The 22401-nt window shown below is 39.0% G+C and overlaps 1 protein-coding gene across 4 annotated transcripts in view; it reads right to left on the bottom strand.

Annotated features, from left to right (window-relative positions):
• Window positions 1-7427: 7427 nt before the first annotated feature.
• Window positions 7428-22401, bottom strand: part of PKIB (cAMP-dependent protein kinase inhibitor beta) — a 52072-nt gene continuing 37098 nt past the window's right edge. For all 4 annotated transcript variants that reach the window (XM_088161872.1, XM_088161873.1, XM_014876724.2 and 1 more), the window contains exons 2-3: window positions 11919-12093; window positions 7428-8286 (exon numbers count right to left, since the gene is read on the bottom strand). In XM_088161872.1, the coding sequence (XP_088017998.1) occupies window positions 8201-8286; window positions 11919-12066 (234 nt within the window). In that variant the 5' untranslated portion in view covers window positions 12067-12093 and the 3' untranslated portion in view covers window positions 7428-8200. The remainder of the gene's footprint in view (window positions 8287-11918; window positions 12094-22401) is intronic.

The following is a 22401-nucleotide window of genomic DNA, read 5'->3' on the forward strand; positions in this document are numbered from 1 at the left end:
ACCTCATTATGAACTATTAGACATATATTTGGATGGTTTAAGCTGTGAGGACAGCTGGTTGACAATGATTTAAAGTAAGCAAATGCTATGAAATATCTCCAGGGTGTTCTCTGCTTCTGAAAGGCATTTGGGAGGTTGTTATCTCTTGTTTAATATTATTGTGTCACTTACATTTAGATGATTCAAGCAGACATTCTCCTAAAAGAATTCACCTGCATTAAAGCTAGACACCTTCCTAGCTCCCAGTTCAATTTATTGAGGATGCAGTTAATTTAATTTTGTGCCATTAGGCCTTTGTTATTTTAATATTTATCTTTGCTTCCTTTTACATTTAAGAATAGAAAAACTATATAAAAGTCTTTAAACTGTAACAAAAATGCCTGATATTGTGTGTCACTTACAATAGCTGTCTAATTACTGTAAAAAATCAATACAAGAAATCAGCTTTCCAGCCTTACAATTTCATCATGGGCATATGTAAGGAAGAAAGAAACAAAGTTGTATAAATAAACCACCTGACTATTTCAGGGGTAATAATGACTCAGAGAAATTTAGAAGGCATGTGAATACTATGAACATACTAAATTAAAATAATTATTATTAGGAGGAATGGAAAAATAGCACATAGGTTTAAGGAGATTAGATGACTTGAATTTGACCTGTTGCAGCTGATTCTGAGAGACGTGTAGATTTGCTGTTCAGGGCAGAACAGTAGTGAAAATTTTAGTAGAGCAGAATGACCCTCTGTATTAAGGTCCAAGGACTCTGTATTATAGCAAAGGAGGGAATGATTTTTATCATCATCAGCATAAATTTTACAGTGTTAAAGGTACAAGTTTAACTTGTCATACGTCATAAATATCATTCTCTCTTTCTATAGCCCTAGAATACACTATGGGAGCTGTCAATAAGCATGACTATTTGGAATTCAGTGTAACAAATCTCAAGCTAATCAGTCTGAAGGTAAATTCTTTCAGCAAAACAAGAAACAACTATGCAATCTGCAGGGTTTGTCCATTCCAAAGCATTCCATTTTCTACAATATACTGAAATCACTCTCAGTACCAGCTGAGATTTAGGCAAGAAGCAAAATCAAGAGTTTCAAGAACTAAAGAATTTAAGAAAACAACTACTGAATCTGTAAAACAGATGCAAAGTTAAAACTCAGCTCATCAACTACCTGCTCCTCTGTTCCACAGAGCTAAGGACTGGCAGGATACAATCACAGCCTTTTGGAGCCACATATGATCTCCCAGATGCAGCTGGAGCCACACTCCTCTGGGTTTGTGCCCTCTAAATCTGAATCTCTCACCCAGAACAAGCTGTTTCTTCAGAAGTTCTAAAGAGCAGTGTTAGTGCAACTGGAGAAACATATTAATTCCACAGTCTTGATAAATAATTTAATTAGGTTATCATTGTCATGGATGAACAAATGCCTGGCATAGATCAGGCATTTGAAATGAAACCTCATGCTGGGTGACCTAGCTAGAATTACATACCTAACTTGATTCATTCAAGAGTGCAACCATATCTCTGCTTTGCATATTGGTTTGTGACCAAGCACTGACTCATTTCTGAGTTTTCATGAGTCCAAATACACAGACTTCCTGGAACACAAAATTTTAGAGCAACTTGAAGATTGCAGGGTTATTATAGCTCATAACTAGCTTTAAATAAGGACTAGTACCAAGACAAACTTGGGGAAAATTCTGGTCATACTGAATGTTGGGAGACAATCCCAGAGAAACAATGGTCTCTTCAGTCTGGAACACAAAAGCCACTCCAACCACTGAAGGTTAAACCCACAGAAATCTATATTAAAAATGAAATGCATATTAGCTGAGGAGAGGAGATTTAAACCTTTGGCCCACTTTCAAACTGCTTTACAAGACTTTTCAATCCTGCAAATTGTAAACTATGCTAACAACTACAGTTTTTGGACATGATGCAGGAAGTAATTCAGAGAAGTTCTATATCCTGGATTATGCAAGAAATCACATGAGATGGTCACAATAGAGAAGTCTATACCAGGAAACTTAAAAACACATCCCACTTGCTAAGTGTGGGTTCGTACTTTGCCAAATCGAGTCTGTTATGGGGAAAACATGCAGATATACACAGAAAGGAAAGCAGACATACAGTCCCTGCCTGGATAATCATGGGACTCACTTTGTGAACTGTAGTGCACTAAGTGCCAGTGGGAAGGTATAGATATTGCCACTATTCCTTCAATTCCATACATTCATGTGTACATGTTATGAAAGGTTTCCCTCTCAGTGTGGCAAGAGTAAACATAAACCAGACCCTCTATGGTCAAAATCATTAACTAATCTTGTAATATTTAAACAAGGCTTCTAATAGCATCTTCCTCTAGACCTTTGAAACTTTCTTGAATGACTGATCAGCCTTGTACCTAGAGCTCAAAACATCCAGAGTCCAGAGCCAGTGGAGGGTGCAGGACCAGGCTGACTTCTTCACACCATGACTGGCTCAGATGTTCTGATAAAAGAAGGGCTGTGGAGAGGAAGCGTGGTGCAACTGTCCTGCCTTTAACTCTACCTCACTGCCCTTTGTCTTCCCTCCCTTAAATATACTCCTTCTAAACATTCCAGCATTTCATTTCATCCTTCATAAATTTACCTAGAAGTTTCGAGTCACAACAGCCAATGTTAAAAAAAAAAAAAAAAAAAAAGAAAAAAAAAGCAGCAGAGTTCAAAGGCTGTCTGAAAGAAGATGCCTGGAAGAAACTTATTTCAGCACTTTTATTAGATTGCAACAGCACTTCTATTTGCATAATGACATGTTATTTGTTTTCCTTAGCTTTCCCTCTCTCCATGTTAGAGACAAGGGCTATTCTGGCCCTGGCTCATGGGTCTCTCATGAATCTGTCTGATAAAGTAAAATTTACCCAGTACTTGCGGAGAGGAACAGCAATGAGTTATCCTCCTACCATCTTATTTGAGCAAATACGGAGGTAATTAAAGAGATTAGTTTCTTGTATTGAGTGTTGAAAGCGCTAACGGTGGATGTTGAGCTTCAGGTGTGAGTGAGGCAAGGGGTGAGCACTGAAGACAGGAAAGGCGTAGATGGATGTAAGCTTTGAACGGAGTAAGACCACAGATCAAGAGGGAAGGAAGGAACGGGACAGCCTGGCCCTGCTTGGGGAGCGGCGGGAGCCCAGGGCCCGTGTGAGGGGGCCGAGCCGCCGGAGCCGAGGCCAAGGGCGCCCTCTGCCGCCAGGAGCGGGGAGCGGGGGGAGCGCCGTGCTCCGTCCCGCGGCGCTGCCGCGGCCCCGCTCTTCCTCACGGCAGCCATCATCCCGAAGGAGACCCGAGCTCCGCCGTGCCCGGGGAGCCGGGAGCCGGGAGCCGGGAGCCGGGGCAGGGACGGGGACAGGGCGAGGCGGTGAGGAAGGCGAGGGCCCGGCTGTGTGGCTGGCGCGGGCTCGGGCGCCATCTCGTGCCCGCCGTGTGGGAGGTGCCGAAGATGCTGAGGAGCCCATCCCTAGGGAATGCTCCTGCACCCTTAGGAAACTGGGTTTGTTACTGGGTAACTGTTTCTGGAATACTGCTGGGCATTGGCAGCAGTTCACATGCTCCTTCTTTTTATGTTTACACTGCTGATGTGTCATTGACAAACGTGCCCGAGGGGTCTGGAAATAAAAGCACAGTAAGTCCTACACAGCTGGGTCAAGCCATTCTCTCACAGATTTGCTTTTCCATACATTGTGTGATAAGCACTGGATTTACACCATCAATCCTTGCACAGCAGAGCCCCAGGACTAAAGCACTGCTAGGGATTGTACAAATCCTCACATCAGGGCCCTTACATTGCAAGCAATTATTGTAAATATGTTTAACACAGAAAAGTCCACAGCACAGAGGCAACCCCTGCCACTACAACAAAGAAACAAACACCACACAAACTGCAACATAAAAACCCCACAACAGCGTCCATCAAAGGTACGTCTTGCACTAAAATGCAGAGATCTGGCATTGGGATATGGCACATGCCAAGATGAAGTGATAGTCTTCAGGCTTCCTATTGCTTTCATCCATCGGGATGGTCCCCACTGAGCTGAAGAGGGAAATAAGCCAAGACAGTAGAGGAAGAGCTCTCAGTAATCATTGTTAATTACTAGCCAAAGTAGAACAACTTCAGATTGAGAAAATGAAACACAATTATCCTTAAAAAAAGATCAAAACAGTCATCTGTGGTGGGACTTGCACCCAAGCCCAAGTCGCAGAGTGGGCACCTAAAGCAAGGTAGGCTGCAAACCAGACTCAGACACCTGTTTTACAAAGAGTTTATGTGTTGAAACACAAGATGCCTCATTTTTGCAATCACACGAATTTCTGTATAGAGAGGCACCAAGGTTCTGGACCCGCAGCAAAACTCCTGCAGTGAACGTGTTGGATCAGCTAGAGACATTCTGCCTCTCACCAGCCCAGTCTGCAGCTGGGTTTGAGGTCTCTTAAACTTGTCTCCCTCCCCTGCCTTGCACAGCCTATCTGGCAGGCTCAGGATCCCACTAGATGGCAGGACAGTTTAAGCCTTTGCTATTTCAGCTTCAGAGCAAGTGCCTTGGGACGCCAGTGGGCTCAGCCCTACTGTTCTGTGCTGCCTGGACCCGAGGTCCCACACTCCCCATCTGGGGCTTATTCTCACTGAACACACATGGAGAAATCCATGGAGATTTGTTGAACAAGTCTTTGTTCTGTTTCATGGGCTTTATCACACACAGCATTAGCAGACAGAAGAGAAGAATATGAGCTAATACTAATCTGCTAGGTCTTGAAGTATTCGTCTTTTATGTGCATGATACATAGAGGATATTTAGGCTACTAATAGTAGTAGGTAAAGCGATACTAGTGGTAAAGTGCAGTTTAAGCCTCTTATAGCCGCTGCTCTCTTGTAATTTTTAAGTAACCAAGTGCAGTTATAATTTCTTAATGACATCTGGAAAACATCAAGGCAAATTTTCTATATGTGCAAACTGCGTAAAATGTTTTGTATATGCACAATAAAATTACAAAGTAAATTTCTGCCTTTTTTTTTTTCCTTAGCATTCTGAGTGGATAAGAATGGATAATTGCTTCATTATGTTCTAAAATATGGAGACAACAAAGTTACCTTTTTTTGCTTGGTACTAACATGAAATTCTTGGCTTTATAAAAGCCCAGGATAATGCTGTAAGATGATGAAAAATATGTTATTACCTGTACCAAACTTATTGGAATGGAAATTAAGATTAATATATTATAATACCAGATTAGCCATAATAGAAGTTTGCTGCTGTCATTTATCAAGGTAATTAAGTATGTACTTAATTTTAGGCACCTAAGTAGTTCTACTTACTCCTGTGAAACCCGTCTGCATTTAAAGTTAAGCATGTTTTAAAATACCCTGCTGATTCAGGGCCATATCATTGTGGCCATGTGAATCAAGAGAATGCACTGTTATCAATTACCCATTAGCTGACTAAGGGAGGATGGTATAGTCTGGATAATGGTTGACACTGAATAAATTGGCTCAGTGACAAACATATTCAGAAGCACTTCTTTTGCTCTTTACAGACTCAGCCAAAGTTTAGTAGGACAATTATCTGTCTCCTGCACACTAACAAGAAAATGAACCAAAGCTTCCCTAACTTCAGCTGTGCTTAAGACAGTAACTCTGCCCAAGCCCCAGAGTACTGGACAGCATGGCATAAAGCCCCCCAGACAGGCCTAAAAGGGTGAGTTCCCTTCTGCCTGAGTCAAGAATCATGCACAACTAATAAACTCTGTTCCAAAGAGCAAAGTTTATACAGTACAATGTCTCCCACATCAGAGTCAGTTTATACTGGTCAGAAAAATGCATTTGGCTCACAGCTGGAGAAATCTAGTAAATTCCAGGCATAACTAAATATTCCTACTGCTACAACTAACTAAAAAAGAGATTCTCATGCAGTCTAGACTAATACTTGTTTAGACACAAACCATACATGCACAGGGAAAAGAAGCAATTCTGTGTTTGTAAGTTGGTTAATTAGCAATTAGATAATGCACATATAATGCATTACAGATTTTTTTAAATGTTCATCCTGCTTTTAATTAAATTGCATTTTAAATCTTAATTTTTACTACTGCATTTTTTCAATTTTGTTGTAAAAATTCTTCTTTCTGTGAAACATATTTTCAACAACAGGTTCATACAGCTCAAGTACAAAGTAAACACCTGAGTGCTTACAATAAATTCCCCAGGGTGTTGAGCATTCTTGACTAGTTGTAAACTATACATTTGTGAGCACTTAATGCCATTTATGTATATAGTCATAGATTGGGTTCTTTTATATAGAATTTAGCACATGAACAATTTGCTAAATTCAGCTGGTTCATAATTGGTGTTTTAATAGCAAATAATTTCAAACTAGCTTAGACTAACAAAGTGCCTAAAGTATCTATTCCTGTAACACAAATTTCAGTGTCTGTATTGTATCAGAGAAGAAACCAAATATATCCAGTGCTGCAGCTGTGAAAGAAGTGCAGAATTCCATATATGCCATGACCCAGAAGAGCAAAGCATCTAAGGACTTATATTTCAGTAATACTCATTTACTTGATTTTGATGGGATCACCACAGCTTCTTCTAATTTACCAATTTTCTGTACTGTGATGCGATAAAGGAGGCTGGTATAGGAGAATGGGACTACAACCCAGTAGTATGTGTGTAGCACAAATACAATTACCTCCTAGTCTCTCTCCACTGTGGTTTCCAGCTCTGGTCCTCCAGTGTCAGCTAGTTCAGTCTCTCAGACTTTCTTAAGCCACCTGTTTTGGTCCAGTGGCGTAAGTTATTTTACCTTTCCAATCTCAAAAAAATGGAATGTTGCACTTGTTAAATGAAAACAAATTTAAGAGGAGGGAACTCATTGTCAGTTCAGTTGACTTAAACTGTATCCTTTATTGAATGGTCTCCAAAAGTCAGGGTATGGGTAAATGAACAATAGGAATGAAAGTTGTGCCTTACAACTTGTCTCTTGAGCTCTTACAGGCTCTCTGCCACATTTAGATTACACAAATATTTCATAGATGGAATACCAGTCACATGTGGGATATGTTATCAGACATGCTTCCTCTGTTTTCATGATGTACATAAGTGGCTTCTGCCCGAGGAATTGTGGAGGTTCATGGCTGTACCTGAATCTTAAGTCTCCTACAATAAGAGAATGAATGCCAAGTATTTTCAGGAGCATGATCTCCAAAACAAAACAGCTCCTTTCAGCTGAGAAAAAACTTTGCCTAAAATCTTTGTAAAAATCACAATGGTTGAAACATCTTCACTGTCAGCAAACAACAAAGCAAAATCCAGATGAAATAAAAGAAATATATATTATTGGGCTTTAAATATTTTCCTACAGGAGAAACATTAAGAAATCAGCCGAAGACAGAAAAGATGATAGATATTTAATTTCCACAGTGAGATTAAACAATTTTCATCATATACAAACATACCTATTTACTTTAGATACACATTAACAGCTACAATATTCAGCATGAAAACTAATGGCCAAAGTGGCAAGGCTGCAAAGAGTGGGAGAACTGAGATGATCATAATCAAATAGAGGTAAGGAGAGTCTGAAAACAAACACTCATGTTTGAGTAGTTTATAAAACCTTCTGGCGACAGGAGTAGGAGAAAATTTTATTTTATGTAATTTTTTTTTCTCACACCCATCTACATATGTCTAATGAGAACAAAAATCTCAGGAGATAAATTACAGATGGTGTCTGTAATCTAATATATACTTTATACCATATTACGGGGAGTGAACACACCTCCGTGTCAGAGAGAAAGAAGCTGGTTTGGGAAATTAAGAAACAAGATTTTTGTTTTGAAACAATGATTCGTTCCTGGTCAGTATATTAATTGGAACTGTCAAAGAAGATTGGTTACAACAAATACTACGACCAAAACAAGAGAGAAAACTGAAAGCAAGAGATACATTCTTTAGTTCTCTTCCTACTTGGATATGTAGAACATTGCTTTTGAAGGATGACAGTAGGAAGAACTGTATGCCATCCACATAATATCTAGGTACAAGTGTGTTGCAAAGTCATGTCTGTGCTGCTAAAGTTGCTACCACACTTCAGATGGGGTGACACAGGGAAACTGGGAAGTCTGTTGATAGGATTCATTAACCCAGAAGTCCTTAGGTGTTAGGAATCATTGTGTTTTCCTTCCTCCTCTTGACTTTCCAGCAAGGCTTTGGATGATGACACTTCTCCACCCTCTGCTCCTGCATCTAAACAGAGACAGATATTTGAACATTTATAGGACATACATTCTCACAGCTTTTTTAATGCAACCAAGTATTTGGGTTCACTAATCATCTCTGTTTGGACTTACTACCACAGTCATGAGTGCTTCAGAAAGAGAGATTAACTCAAGAGAGAAAGAATTTTGAGAGGAATCTTCTAAAAGCCACTGCCTGTTGGTGTTGATTTGCCCAGTTCTTGCACATATTGATCAATGAGCATTTGGCTGTAAAAAATAGATTGAAAATAACTTTGTATTACTGTTATTATTTTTTTCTGGGTCATTTCCAAAATAAAATTAGAATATTGCATTCTTTTGAGCACTGTGTGGTTTCAGATAGATAACATTACAGTTTATGGACATGCCAGTTATCTATCTGACCTTCTTTGACAAGAAATACCTACATGAATTTACTTTGGCTTCACAAGATGGGGGATTTTTTGTTACTCTGAGTTGGAAGTTCACTTTTCAACAGATTAGAGTTGAATGTTTACATAATTGATATAAATAAAAGCTCCCCAGCTCTGGTCATTATGTGTATTTTTCCATGCTGTTTCTTTTGTTCAAGTTTACTCACTTAGAAGCAGAAACTCCTCTTGCCTTGATTTCCTTGCAAACCATAATAGTAATTTTCACATTACCTTCTAGCCCCACATGGTAGTACCAGTGGTAACAGCATACCCAAATCTATGACAGTCCATAGCTTTTGGGGATGAGGAGAGGTCTGTTTAGCACATCTGGCTGTACTGTCCTCCACTTCATACTCTGCCATCTCCTCCACAGTCATAATCTAAGGGGTGCATTTTCTGACTTGCTATAAAATATCAAAATCACCCAATAGAGTTATATATCTCGGTCTCTACATAGCAAATATATAATGCTGTACACAATTCATCAACTAAAGCCCTTGGCAGAAAGGGCCAGCCTTCTGTAGCACAGCACTCTCATGGAAAGGGAGACAGAGCAATCTCCTCTGTTGGCTGTTTCTATGCAGGTTTGACATCTAATACCTGTGGAGTCTTTCAGACAGGGTAGAGGAAAACAGTTTGTTAGAGGAAATCTAATCTCATACTTGGTGGCACTGAGGTGTGCAATAGGTGCTAGTTAAGCTGCTGAGTGTTATCGGCAGAATGGTGCCCTCACGCAGGTTACCAAATGTGGAAGAGCAGTACAGCTTCTTGCTCTCAAACTTCTTGCAGCCTCCTATTCAACATTTGGATCACCAGTGACATCAATCAACTATTCAATGTGGTTCCAAACCACCTGTGGAAAGTCTCAGCGCTCCACAACTTACACATCACGAGAGGATGATCAGACATGATACAGATGGTCTGTATTTCAGAGTTAGGCTCCAAGATAAATAGCTGGTGCCAGAATCTCCTGTTCATCTCATGAGAACATCAACTTTGTGTGTCTTGCAGAGTATGTGAACATTTGTATTATACAGGTATGGTCTTTTTGTATTCATTTAAAAAAATAGAGCTAAGTCTCTTTCTCTTCTAAACCAGAAGGTATTAGCACATCCTGTTCCTGACTTTTCACTATGACAGTAGCTGACAGCATTTTAGAAAGAGGAAATGTATGATCCAATGAGCATTAGCTAAATCTGAAACAAGATGGAGAGAGTCATCATTACCATTTCCCATAATCTTCATTGAATCTGAATTTCAGAGTAGCAACAAAATAGGGCATACTTTATATAGCCACATGTTCCATCTTCTCCACTTCTCTCATTTATCTAATTTCTTTGTTCTGAGCTGCAAATGACTTTCCTTTTTTAAAGACTTATTGTTCAAGTCAGAAATAGGCAGGAGAGCTGCCTGTTAGAGCCCCAAATGTTTCACGAACAAACTGTTTCCCTGTCACATTTGAGCTTCAAAACTGTCTTTCCATTTTGATGAATTTTCCCCTGTTTGCTTGCTGTCTCATCAAAACTTTAACTTACAACATAACAAGGCTGAAATTCCCATCTGATACTTGTGGAATTCCTGTCCTCAGAAAGCACCCAAACTGTCATAGTGGACCTAACTGCGTCCTGTATTCACTTTCTATTATCACTACTGTAAACTGCTAATAACAGAGTCTGTTGCCTTCCAACATGCTTTGGTACAGCTATATGTCAATGACAAAAGCCAAGGACAATTCCATACTCTGAATTGTTCTTCAAATCCTAGAAGTGCTGGTCCTGTATTTCTAAGAAAGCATCAGTACATTTTGCTAAAACTATCATAGCTGTTTCATTTCTTCTTGTTCTTAATGAATTGGATGGAGACCAGGAGAGGAGGACTATTGTATCATCTGAAGGGCTAGATACTTACTTTAAGCCATGCTGTAACGTTTCTTATAAAAAGATTTGCACTCTTTCCTATTTGTTTTGTAGGGACATAATTTCTATATTCATAGGGAAAAATGTCTCCTCAAGACAAAATAGTACCTTCTTCCAGAACCCATTCAGATTCTTATTTTCCTCACTTCTCCTGGTTCTAGACAGGATATGGTCATTCAGCTCTTCTCACTCCTCCAGGAAATGTTCTTCCTACCTGCTCAGCAGTCCTTTGATGGGCCCATGTGGGGTTTAGATTACAGAACCCCAAACACCTGACTATAAATTAAATCACCAAAATAACAATTTGAAATCAAATAAACTCTTCCCCCCAGCCTTTATGGTGCTTTAGGAAGCTGCACACCTAACATCCTGTAATTTCTCTGGGCAATGTAAAAGGAGGATATGCAAGCCTGGAGACTAGGAATCCCTTTAATGATTTACTTCAGATTCATGGACCGTTCACACCTCAGCACAGGCTTGCCTTCCCCTTTGCTGTACTCACACCATCACTGCTCCTTTATGTGGGACCATCTGTTGTAGTGGTACTACAAAAACAATAGCAATGGGCATGAGAAGAAAAGGTTTTCTGAAAAAAATGCTGATTATGATTAAGAAAAGTAGGGACAGACCATGCTCAGGGCCAGTCTATATTTTTTGTTTCTTAGGCATTAGAAATCATATTTTTCTGAATCTAAAAATTTCCCTGAAGTCACTCTGAAAGTAAAAAGAGCTCACAAAGCTGATGTTGATTAGACCTGTACTATATCAACAGAGCAGTTTATCAAATTAAAGAACATGGCAAAATAGGGCATTGGTATCAGATAGCAAAGCTGAAAGCCTACTAAGCAGGAGTAAAATACTATAAACACTTCTCTTAATATATATGCCTGAGTTCGGATAGCTGTCATTGTATTAACAGCACATCTCTGCTGTCTTATGCAAAGTTATCTCAGTGCAGTAGTACACTGGAATTTATAGCTGGAGTGATGTGTTTTCCAAGTTGCTCGGAAATACAACTGCTTTTTCTCACCCTCAAGGGAACTGGAATTCAGTTCCCAGCACTGAACTGTTTCCCTAAGCTGCTAACACTGGATCTGTGGATGGATATGAGTTAATATTAACTTGACTCATCAGGAGGCACAAGTAATAACTGCTTTGGAAGGTTGAATTTAATTCTAAATTATGAAAGTAATATTACTATTGATATCAAAACTGCACGGTGGTGGAAGTCTTAAAAAAAAGGCAAAGGACGACTGCATAAAAATGTCCTTTTCTGAATGCACAGCCATTACCTTCTGAAACAGAGAGCTCAGCCAGTTTGTGTGGCAGGTCTGAAGTCCCAGCACCAGCAGGAGAGCCCAGGATATCTGGTAAGGCGTTTCGGCGGCCTGCCCGTCCTGATGCTGCAAAATCTGTAACCACAGGCTCCACATCAGTCATTGCTGACGCCTTTCCTCATAGCAACATCTGCATATGGAACAAAGAGAAGAAGAAAACAGCTGTAGCCTGATGGTTGCTAATCACCTGCTCAATAGTACAATAGCCAGAGGCTTTGCCCAATGGTTCTTTTGTTATTAAAAGCCATACATTTCAATACTGAGTGTTTAAGCTTTATTTTTTGCCCCGAAGAAGACGGAAGACTGTGCACATCCTTACCGTGCGATTTGCACATCAGACTAACACAATGAACAACTCTGCACCGACAAGAAATCTGTGAATAGGGTCAGCAGCAGCCCTTTCTGCCAGCATCTGTACGTCCTTTTACCACCTATTCCCTCTTTTTAAGCGGTTTTGCCATACAATCACTAGGAAGAGAACTAAAACTGTTGTCAACAGTCTGTGTGAAGTAAAGGATGTTTTCCTTATTATGAATCTTGTTCAGATTCTTATTTAAAATATTTTAGAACAAACATATTTCACAAAGGAGCAAACTATATAAAATGACCTCTAAAAACAGAAACTGAAGCTTTTTGTAGAATTTCTTTATCCTTCATATATCAAACCACTTGTTTTCCTCTGCTGCTTGTTAGCCTGGTTTAACCTTCATTTAAGCATGTGATTTTTATCTAACAAATAACTGATTCCTGGAAATGAGGGAACCAACCGTATTCTGGTCCTGTGATCCCTGTCTCAAAGCCCATTGAACTGAATGGGAAAACTACGGACCACAATGAGCTTTCGATCAGGCACAGAGATGTTTGCATGATCACACCCCGACACAACAGATGAAGTGTGAACACACAGAGCAGAAGCATACTTCACTGCAAGTGGCACACAGAATGTGAAAACTGCCTTTAGCAGTCACAAAAGGCTACAAAACAATAATTTACACAATAATGTGATAATTAACAGAGCAATTTATAAAAATGAGGTATCCATCACTCAATTAAAAACAATAGTTACTTGCTTTATATGAATGGAGTTCTGTTTGTAATGTCGGAGCAGGAATGTTGTCCTTGTGTAAATACTGTCAGTGCTTTGTGTGGGAAGGGATACAGATGGTACTGGAGACCAATCTGAGGGAAGGCTATCAGCTTTTGGTTGACAACTGGCTGTATTTCGACTAAGAACTGGATATGGAGAGTGTCGATCATGTTAGTGCTGTTCATATAAGAAGCAGAGCATTACAGTCCCCCTTTTAAAATGCTGCTGAGCTTGGGAAATATTATTGCTTTCATTTCATGGATAGAAAAAATTATACAAATACATATCAAATATGACATGCTCCCATGTGCAGAAAGGAAGAGGCAGAACTTTGATTACTGATGTTGACCTGCCATTTCTACCACAAACATTTTCTTTTCTCCATCAAAGTGCCTTTCAACGTGTCAATCCAAAACTAAGAAGAAATATTCTTAATCTTTGTATCTCTAAGTACCTTGTAATAGAAGAAATGAATCCTTCTTGGCAGAAAACAAAGGCACAAGTAGGACTGCCAAGTCTGAAAGGTGGCCTGAACATGCAAAGAAACTGCTTACTTTAACCAAGGGCAGTAAGTGAAAGGTCTCACCTTGAGGTTTAGCAGAAGGTTCCCATTCTGCAGGAAAACAGGTCAAATCCAAATAAAACTTTTCCATCAGTGGCAAAATGTAGAAATTATACACGGACAATCAAGAATGACATTTTTCAGAAAACACATAAAAATCATGGAGTCATCTAGGTTGGAAGAGACCTTTAAGATGATCCAGTCCAATGGTCAAACATGCATCAACATTCTCAGATTTAGCATTATACTATCAGAGGGTGAGATCAACACTTAGCATGAAATATGAAAATAAGAAGAGTGAATCCATGTTTATATACACAGTCCCACGGCTTTTGGGGAGTGTTCATGTTTATTAAACTCTAGATATCCTAAATGTTTTTTCTCATATGCTCACCACAGCAAGTAAAGAGATTACATTTCTGAACAGAAAATGCTGGGGGTCTTCTTTTGCTTAGTAAAATTGTTAAAATTACTCTCAATGTCAAAGTACCAGAGTGCTTGCATTTCCTGCCCATTTCATTTCAGCCATTAATACAGTGGAGCCAAAAGTACTGTTGTGAGTAGACTGCTGTAAGATCTACAGAATAACATTACCATCAAAACACACTTTCTCAAGCCTACCTTGTGGACTACCCCCCAACCCCCCTTTTTCTCTCTTGCATGTATGCTTTAACCTAAGTGGTTACTTTTCGGAGACAATGGTTACTAAATGGAGACAATCTGGTCTATAACTCATGCCGTATGAAGCTACTCTCTTCTGAAGTACAGTTTGCAGTACAGTTTGCTCTTTTGCACTTGTTTCAAAGCCCTCCCTTTCCTCTCCAGCACATTTCCTTCTCTGATGTAATCTCCCTTCATGCCTAATACTAGACGACCCAGGAAGATGATGAAGGACACAGTCTGATGTGCCTTCATGTAAGTGAATTTGATTTATGCACTTGACTTAAAAAGTATGCAAATCTAGACAAATCTAGAGCATCTGTCAGACAGAAAATCACCTGATCATTATCCATCCATCTGGTGGCCATAATTCAAATTTAGCTATCTAAAAATACACTATCCTTTATATACATAACATTTACCATTAAGGGTTTTCAACTTTTTTTTTCCTATCTACACTGCACTAGCACAGCATGTTCTCTAAGCATACTTGAATGATGAGGGACTACCCCAAGAGGCTTAGACTTGACATTACAAAACGTAAGTCAACTTATAGGTCCTTACAACCCAAAACAAGCTCAACTCCCATCATATGACAGATATTATTCAAAGCAGCTTGCTGCTGTACTTGAGAGAAATGCCATTTTGTACATTAATATTCTAAGAGATTTCTTCAATTTCATTCTGAGGCTCTCTTACCTGTATTTTCTAAGTCCTGCATCCAAGAAGGATACAGATTTTCTCTGCTCTTCATCTGTTTCTACCTTCACATTTCTTAATACACTTATTGGAAAAAATATCTACCTGTCTAGCATCTCTTTGCATCTGTTAAGCACAGTATTATTCATGCCTCCTCACAGAGTAAACAATAATTACAATGTGCACAGCATCTATTTTTCTCAAACCCACTCCTCCTCCTCCTGCTGCCAACATCTCCTTCAGCTTCACTGAACTCATTTTGCTCTAGTCTCTATCCAAGATAAAGATACTCACATGTTGTCAATGCCTGTGTGCAGTTGCTTCTCTAAGTTCCCAAATTACTATTGTCGTTTTTCTCCTGTGTCACTGCTCACCAGACTAATGGAGCACAGTTCTAAAAGAACAGTGCCAGATTTCCAGATCACAAAGTTCTGTACTTCCCCAGCTCCCTTTCTGCCATAGCAAAAGCCCAGTTCACCCAAAAGTTTAAGGCAACTGAGTGGAAGAGTTGGGCAAGGACGGAGGCTGTCTGCAGAAGGTCAATAGTAGGAAGTCAGGTACATGTTCCAGAAAGGGCTCACCTCCCAGTTAAGACACTAAAGGCTATGACTGGCATCCCAGCTAGAACTCCATCACCAGGACTAACTTTGCAGCTCATTACTGGGCAAAGACAGTGTAAAGGAGGTTTTGGGAGCATTAGATTAATCCTCTCATATATGCCTCTGAAATGCCTGCAGGATCACCCAGAATTCACAACAGACCATGGTGTGCATGGGGGAAGGAAACACTCTGCTTGTGAAAACTGACTACAGCTGAAAGCAAAATTCAATTAATGATCTATCAGATATTCAGGTAAGTGTCCTCAGACAATGGCAGGTAAACTACCAGTGGCATTTTCTCTAAAAGACAGCTGGTTTGTTAATCTTTGACTCTTCTTTTGCTGGCAGCATAGCCATCCCTTTGGGGGGAAATGAGTCACAGAATCAGGTGAGAATTTTTTAAAAATAAATGACAGGAAAAGAACAAATAATTCTCCTCAAACAATTTGTGCTGAGAATCAAGGGAAATAGTGCTTCAAGGTGCTCAGTTGTAGCAGGTGCCACAGCCCACATTTAATGTCAGTGTTGTCTCCTCTTCACTCTTATCTGTTGGAAAATAGATAAATCACCACCTTAAGTATTTGTGAAAGCTATTTTTGCTTCTGATCTTTCCACTGTCTAACACAGACAGAACACCAGATTTGTTCTGCTTGGAAGGACAAACTATTCTTCAATAAATATCAAAAGGTTTCCAACATTGGCACTGTGGCAACTCCATGCAGAAGCCTGGAAGACCAAACACATTGCTCTTTGCTATTCAGGCAATTTTATAAAAAAATTATGAATAGCCTGTGCTGTCAGAGAAAGCTACATTTCCAAAACACTGTTTGTTCTGAATGGCTTTTAGTAGAAACAAACTGGAAAGCATGAAATCCTCTCACAAAACAGATGAAAAATGCAATAGCTTAGTGGTACTTTCAGAGCCATACTGACTGATTCTATGTCTTAAGGGTCTCTTAATGCATCTTAATACATTCATAAAAAAACTTTAGCCTTTCAAGTGGTGTTTAGTTTGTCTTTATTTACTCCATGCCCCTCTACACCAAAAGCCTGTAGGTTCAAAACTTTCTAAGTAAGGAGAACAGAAAATTTATTGAATGAAGTGCTTCCCACTGTGCAACTGAGATGAAAACCACATCTTCTTGCTATGCAGTTGCCACACTTTCACATCCACTTCTGCTGCAGCTGCATCCTCATGTCTTTGTCTTCTCTTACCAAAGGTCTCAGAATAGAACATTCTCATTATACATTCTCACGTAATCTTTATGCTTTGTCCTGAGACATTTCTGGACCATAGAAAAGGGAAAAAAAAAAAAAACAAACCACCTAGGAACATCCATGCTTTTAAGGAAGACAGCCTAGAGATAATGACGATGACTAATAGTAGCCTGGGCAGTCACACAAATTTTGTGAGAAAAATTTCTTGTATGCGTTTTTCCACATCAGGAGCATTTGTTACACACTGTCAACCCTACTGCTGGGAAGCATACAGAAAGATCAGCAAGTGTTCTTTACCAATACATATTTACCATATGTATATCCAAACACAGGGGGTCTCGGTTTTGTTTGGGGCTTAGAACAAGAAATCACACATTTCTTAGTATGCAGAAGCAATATAGCTAACTATATGAATGTTAGAAGTGATCCACCAAGGAAAAATAAGTAAATTTGTTACTTTTCAACTTTTTAAATGTATCACTAAACTAGAAACAGGAGTACTTTTTATTATTTCACCTTAGAAAGATGATTTGGGTTTCCTGCACAAAGCGAGTTGGCCTTTCTCAGAAAAATGTTCTCAGAAAAATTAATGAATTTTTGTTTTCCTATGCAGGGAAACGAATCATATCCTATCTCAGTAAATCTACAGTGCAGAAGCATGTCCTTCGACATCTGTTTCAATCTGTCTGTTACAGCCCATATAATGTGATATTTTTGGGATGATATTTGAAATTTTAGAAAATTGTATAACAGGTTTTCCCTTTTGGTTCTTTGCAGTGTACACAGCTGTACAGACATTTTACACAAAGATCTTGTGTGTAACTTCTGCTCTGAGTGCATGGCCTGCTCTACACTCTTGCACTAGAAGCAACATCCTTATCAATATAGTGCAAAAATGGCTTCCATACATGATCTTCTTAATACCAAAATTGTCAGACTAGGATAATGATTGCACCATTCCTCCATTTTCTGCTTTCAGAAGCACTGAATGAATACCCAAAATCTTGATCCTGTTGTTCAAAAGTCCATCATTTTAGGGCACAGAATCTGAAAAACTTGGCCAAAGCTGTAGGACTTTTTTTTTTCCTCAGAATGGAACTTTGAAACTTTCAGTTGAATTTTTTGATCACTTCCATAAAGCCAATATTATACTCATGGAAAAGACAGGAGGGGAAAAAACAATATAAGATTGATCCTGCTGCCTTTAAGCTTCTGGAGAATGTGTAGATACCAATGGTGCAGTTCACCCTCTACAAACCCTACAGAGTAGAAAGCTTGACTGTGAGCTGTGTCTGACTCTTGAGTATGCACAGTGCTCTGATGCACAGGAGAACACATTACAGAACTAACAGCAGCTCTAAATAATGGCACAATTTTCTCTCTGTGAAAGAAATTAAGGGAGAGAGGAGAAGGGGTCATGATACTGACAACTGACTCAGAAGCTATCTGCAGCAAGTAATAAATGAAGTGACATTAGCTGAAGGCAGTCAATACCAGGCAACCAAGCATGTCACTTTCCAAATGTCTTTGAGTGACCAAGAGCAATCACAGACATAAATGTTAGTCGACATCATGGGAAACACAGCTCAATTCTAACTCATTGGCCATGATGGAAAGAAATCAAACACATCTCCTACTATGGAACAAGAAATGAAGCTCAGTGGTTACAAACCAACCGACCAACCTAATTCTTCCTCTTATATTTTGTCCATTCATCCCCACAGTTTTCATTTCCTGTTGCAAATGCACATGCCACTTTCTGAGTTCAATAACACAGTTCCAACCTGCTAAATCCTGCATCTGGCCTGAAATTCAAGAGAATTTTGCACACTTTCAGGAATATATATGAGGAGTAATTTCAGAATTAGAAATAATTTTTGCCACTAATCTTGCCTTGCAGAGTCCCTGCAACTACAACATTGCAGTTCAATTTTATTTATGATCTTTTACACTGTCAAAGGCACACAAGAAAATGAGTATCCCCCAGCCTCTCCCATCTCCTTTCTCCTCAACCATTCAACTGGGAATTCCTTAGGGAAGCGTCAAAGAAATTTTTCCTTCTGCTTTGATATCTGCTGCCCCCACATCCCCAAACACTTCCTGTAACACAGACAAGTCATCTACATAAGCCAGCATGTGTACGTCAATCTGTATTCTTTGTTAGAAGCAGTGAAGGATTAGGTTCTTTACTTGCCAGCTCTGTGGAAGAAAACTGTTCTGACAAAACCACTGGGAAAGCTGAGGGAAGAAAAGGGCTTGAAGCATTCTGGAGCCCACTTACACAATGCACTCCAGTAAAGGAATCAGCCCCTTGAAATATAAAATGCTTTTGTGAGAAGATGAACTTACAATTTAGTGATATATGAGAACGGAACAATCCCATGCTCGTAACCAACATGGCTGTGTACTCAAAATTTCTCATTGGGAAGGCCCAAAGCTCCTTGAGAGCTTACTGACATGAATGATTGTATGATTCTTCCTTCTTCAAACATAAAAACTGTATTTTTTTTAGCCTGGATCAGACCAGGAGACCATCTCATCCTTTTCACAGACTTCCCTTCTCATCTTAGTTTCACCTGACTGATGTGGAAATATTTGGGTTTAGCCAGTTTTGCAGTCACACCCCCCAGCATTTCTTCACCTGAGCATAGGAGAAGATACTCTCTGTCTTTAAATTATGTAGTTTATATCTGATGAACTCTTTGGAAAACCTAAAGTCCAACCAAATCCAAGCACCACTCTTTTCCCTGAGTAAAACCGTCTCATTTAAGTTTTTAATTTCTGCATTCTGGTTTCATAGTGCCAACACACACAAGGAGGAGTCACAATTTCCAGAACAAGAATTACTCATAGCAGCATGTTCTATTACATTAAAAAAAACCAACAAAAAAAAAAACCAAACAAAAAACCCCCCAAACCAAAAAACCCAAACAAAACAAAAACAAACAAACAAACAAAAAAGAAACTTCATATTAAATTACTACTTATTCATAGAGGAATGGAAACAGCATTTAGAACAAAGTAAGCTCAAATCTAGTCTTTATTGAATAGTAGAAGTACTGACATACTAATAAAGGCTAATTTTATTCCATGGAAAGCTGTAAGAAAGCGTGATAGTCTTTGCCATAAGTGAATCTGTAAATCTAACACCCCAATGTTTTTTATTATTCCTCTTGCTTCCTTAGGCACCAGCCTGACGGGTAAAGCAATTGACAACTTCTGCTGTTTCAGGAGTGCTTTTTGTTGTTGGGAGCATCTCTACCACTCTCTTCAGCAAATATCAATCTGAGCCCCTCAGATGTCTTGCAGACATCACACTAACACTTCTTCAAACATGGCTCTTGGGGTCTCAGCACTCTTTGCTTTTTCCATGAAGCTCTGCATAAACTATTTCCCCCATAATTATTAATCTATTTCTCACTTCAGTTGTGTCTCATACTCCACAAATGATCTGGGCTTCCTGAACTATTCTTCTGGGTCATCCAAGAATACTCCTGGAAATCCAATCCAAAATACCTCATTTAGCATTCTTGTTTGCTCAATTCAAGAAATGTTTAAATAGTTAATAAAATATGATTATATTAACTCAGTACAAGGGCATTAAAAAGTCTTTGGTTTTGCTTGTATAAATAATTATTGCAGGGTAATTTTATAAAGCTATGTCTGCTGATCTGCCCAAAAGTTTTTCCAATTACATTTTTCTAACTAATAAAATATAATTTCTTTCCTTAAAAACTTTGTCTTGACCATGTCCTTGTACCACCACAGGTGCTGGAAAATTCTGCCAAATCATTCTGGTTCAGTTTGCCCTCAAGGGAAGATGAAGCAACAGAGAAGAGAACACTGTACTTTTCAGATTAATCTGGTGACTGTTAAAGTGAGCCCAGGCAGGAAACAGCCATTTGGCAAGTGAAGTCTAACACAAGGAAAATGGAGATAACCTCCAACTGCAAGTCAACCTGGCGCCCCGAGACAGCTTTCAATGAGTTACTCAAGTTTCCTACTGCTCTCCTTGACATATCAGTGACTTTAACATTCACAAAGATGAAAAATCAATAGGACACATGGATACATTTTGAGAAGTTAGATGACTTTGCTGTGCTGTCTTCAACAATTGCATTCTAAATGAGGACCCTCAGTTCCTTGCTCAGTATGTCTCATTTATACTATATTTATGCTTTAGCATATTTTTTTTGTCTCAGAAACAGTATTTCTTCAATATTTAATGAATCATTTTTCATTTTCATTTCATTCTCCAGCATACATTGTGCTTACTCTAATACAATTTCACTGAGGTCACAGTTTACCTGTTCAATCTTGGCAGTAGTCCTATTTACCGAATTTAATGAAATTACTTCTAGGAAAATTTGACACTCCCCCGCCATGGTGACTCACCTAGAAAATAGACTGAGATTTCAGAAATCTGTCTTCTTTTAGGTTTATAATTTAGGTTAAATAATGACCCTGATTCACAAGACTTTCTCGATTATATTTACAACAGAGTTTAAATTGCAAGTAAAAAAATAAATTCAATCAATTACAATTCACTGAGACATATCCTGATAGTACAGATTTACAATTTGACCCTGCAGTTCCCCACGTACCTCATCTAATTGCAAGGCTTGCGTTGCTTTCACTGAAATTTGATAATGTAGCCAGGACACAGTACTAGGAATGAGCGCTTTGACATTCAAGAGCAGATCACTGAGTCAGATTTGTCTCACTCTGATTTGGTGATAAGAGTTATCTCCAGGGGATAGGACACCTGATTATACAGTCTCTGGTTACCTGTGCACCAGAAAATCTGTGACTGCACCACGGTCAGAGACCGCAGGGTATTTACACCCACGGGCACAAAGGATCAGAATAACAAAACCCTCGGATTTAATCCTCTGCCAGAATATTCTGAGACTGGAGGAAAATCTTGTTCCACAGAATAAGGAATACAGGGGCGTAAGTATCTGAGAGCATCTTGTCCTTGAATTTTCTGGAAATGAGGCAGCTAAACACTGCTCTACTGAGTATCACTGATGAAGGAAATTAAATAAATCAAAAATCCACAATCCACAATCTTTGGAGGAGTAATGAAGGAAACAAATAGGCTATATGATTATCCATAATACACATTAAGAATTTTTTCCTTAGAATTTATTTTGGATTAATTTTACACTTCAGGTGAAGGGTTTATCTGCAGCACTATACTTTCTTCCCCCTTCCTATATTTAGATGACTATATGTTTCCTCTGCATCTTTGCTGAAAGGATATCATTGATCACAGCAATTTATAAACCTCCCTGACTTTCATGCTGTTTCAGTGTCTCTTTTTCCTAGGAGAATAGGTCTAATAGGCTAAATTCATAGTAGTTACAAGCCTAAACAAGTCAGTAAAGAACATATGGGATTAATTTGGTTTAATTTATTTAGCCTTTCAATATACTTCTATTTTATGAAAGTATGAATCATCTCTATTACCCTCTGATGACCTTAGCCTGGAACACTAAACCAGCATTCCTATCTTAGAGCTTCAGTTATAGACTAGTTTCATAAAAAAGAAGACATATTTCAATCAAAATTCTACTAAATTATACTAAGGAAATTATTTTACGGTCTCAG

Source organism: Sturnus vulgaris, chromosome 3, assembly GCF_052056855.1.
Source record: "Sturnus vulgaris isolate bStuVul1 chromosome 3, bStuVul1.hap1, whole genome shotgun sequence".
NCBI classification, from domain to species: Eukaryota; Metazoa; Chordata; class Aves; order Passeriformes; family Sturnidae; genus Sturnus; species Sturnus vulgaris.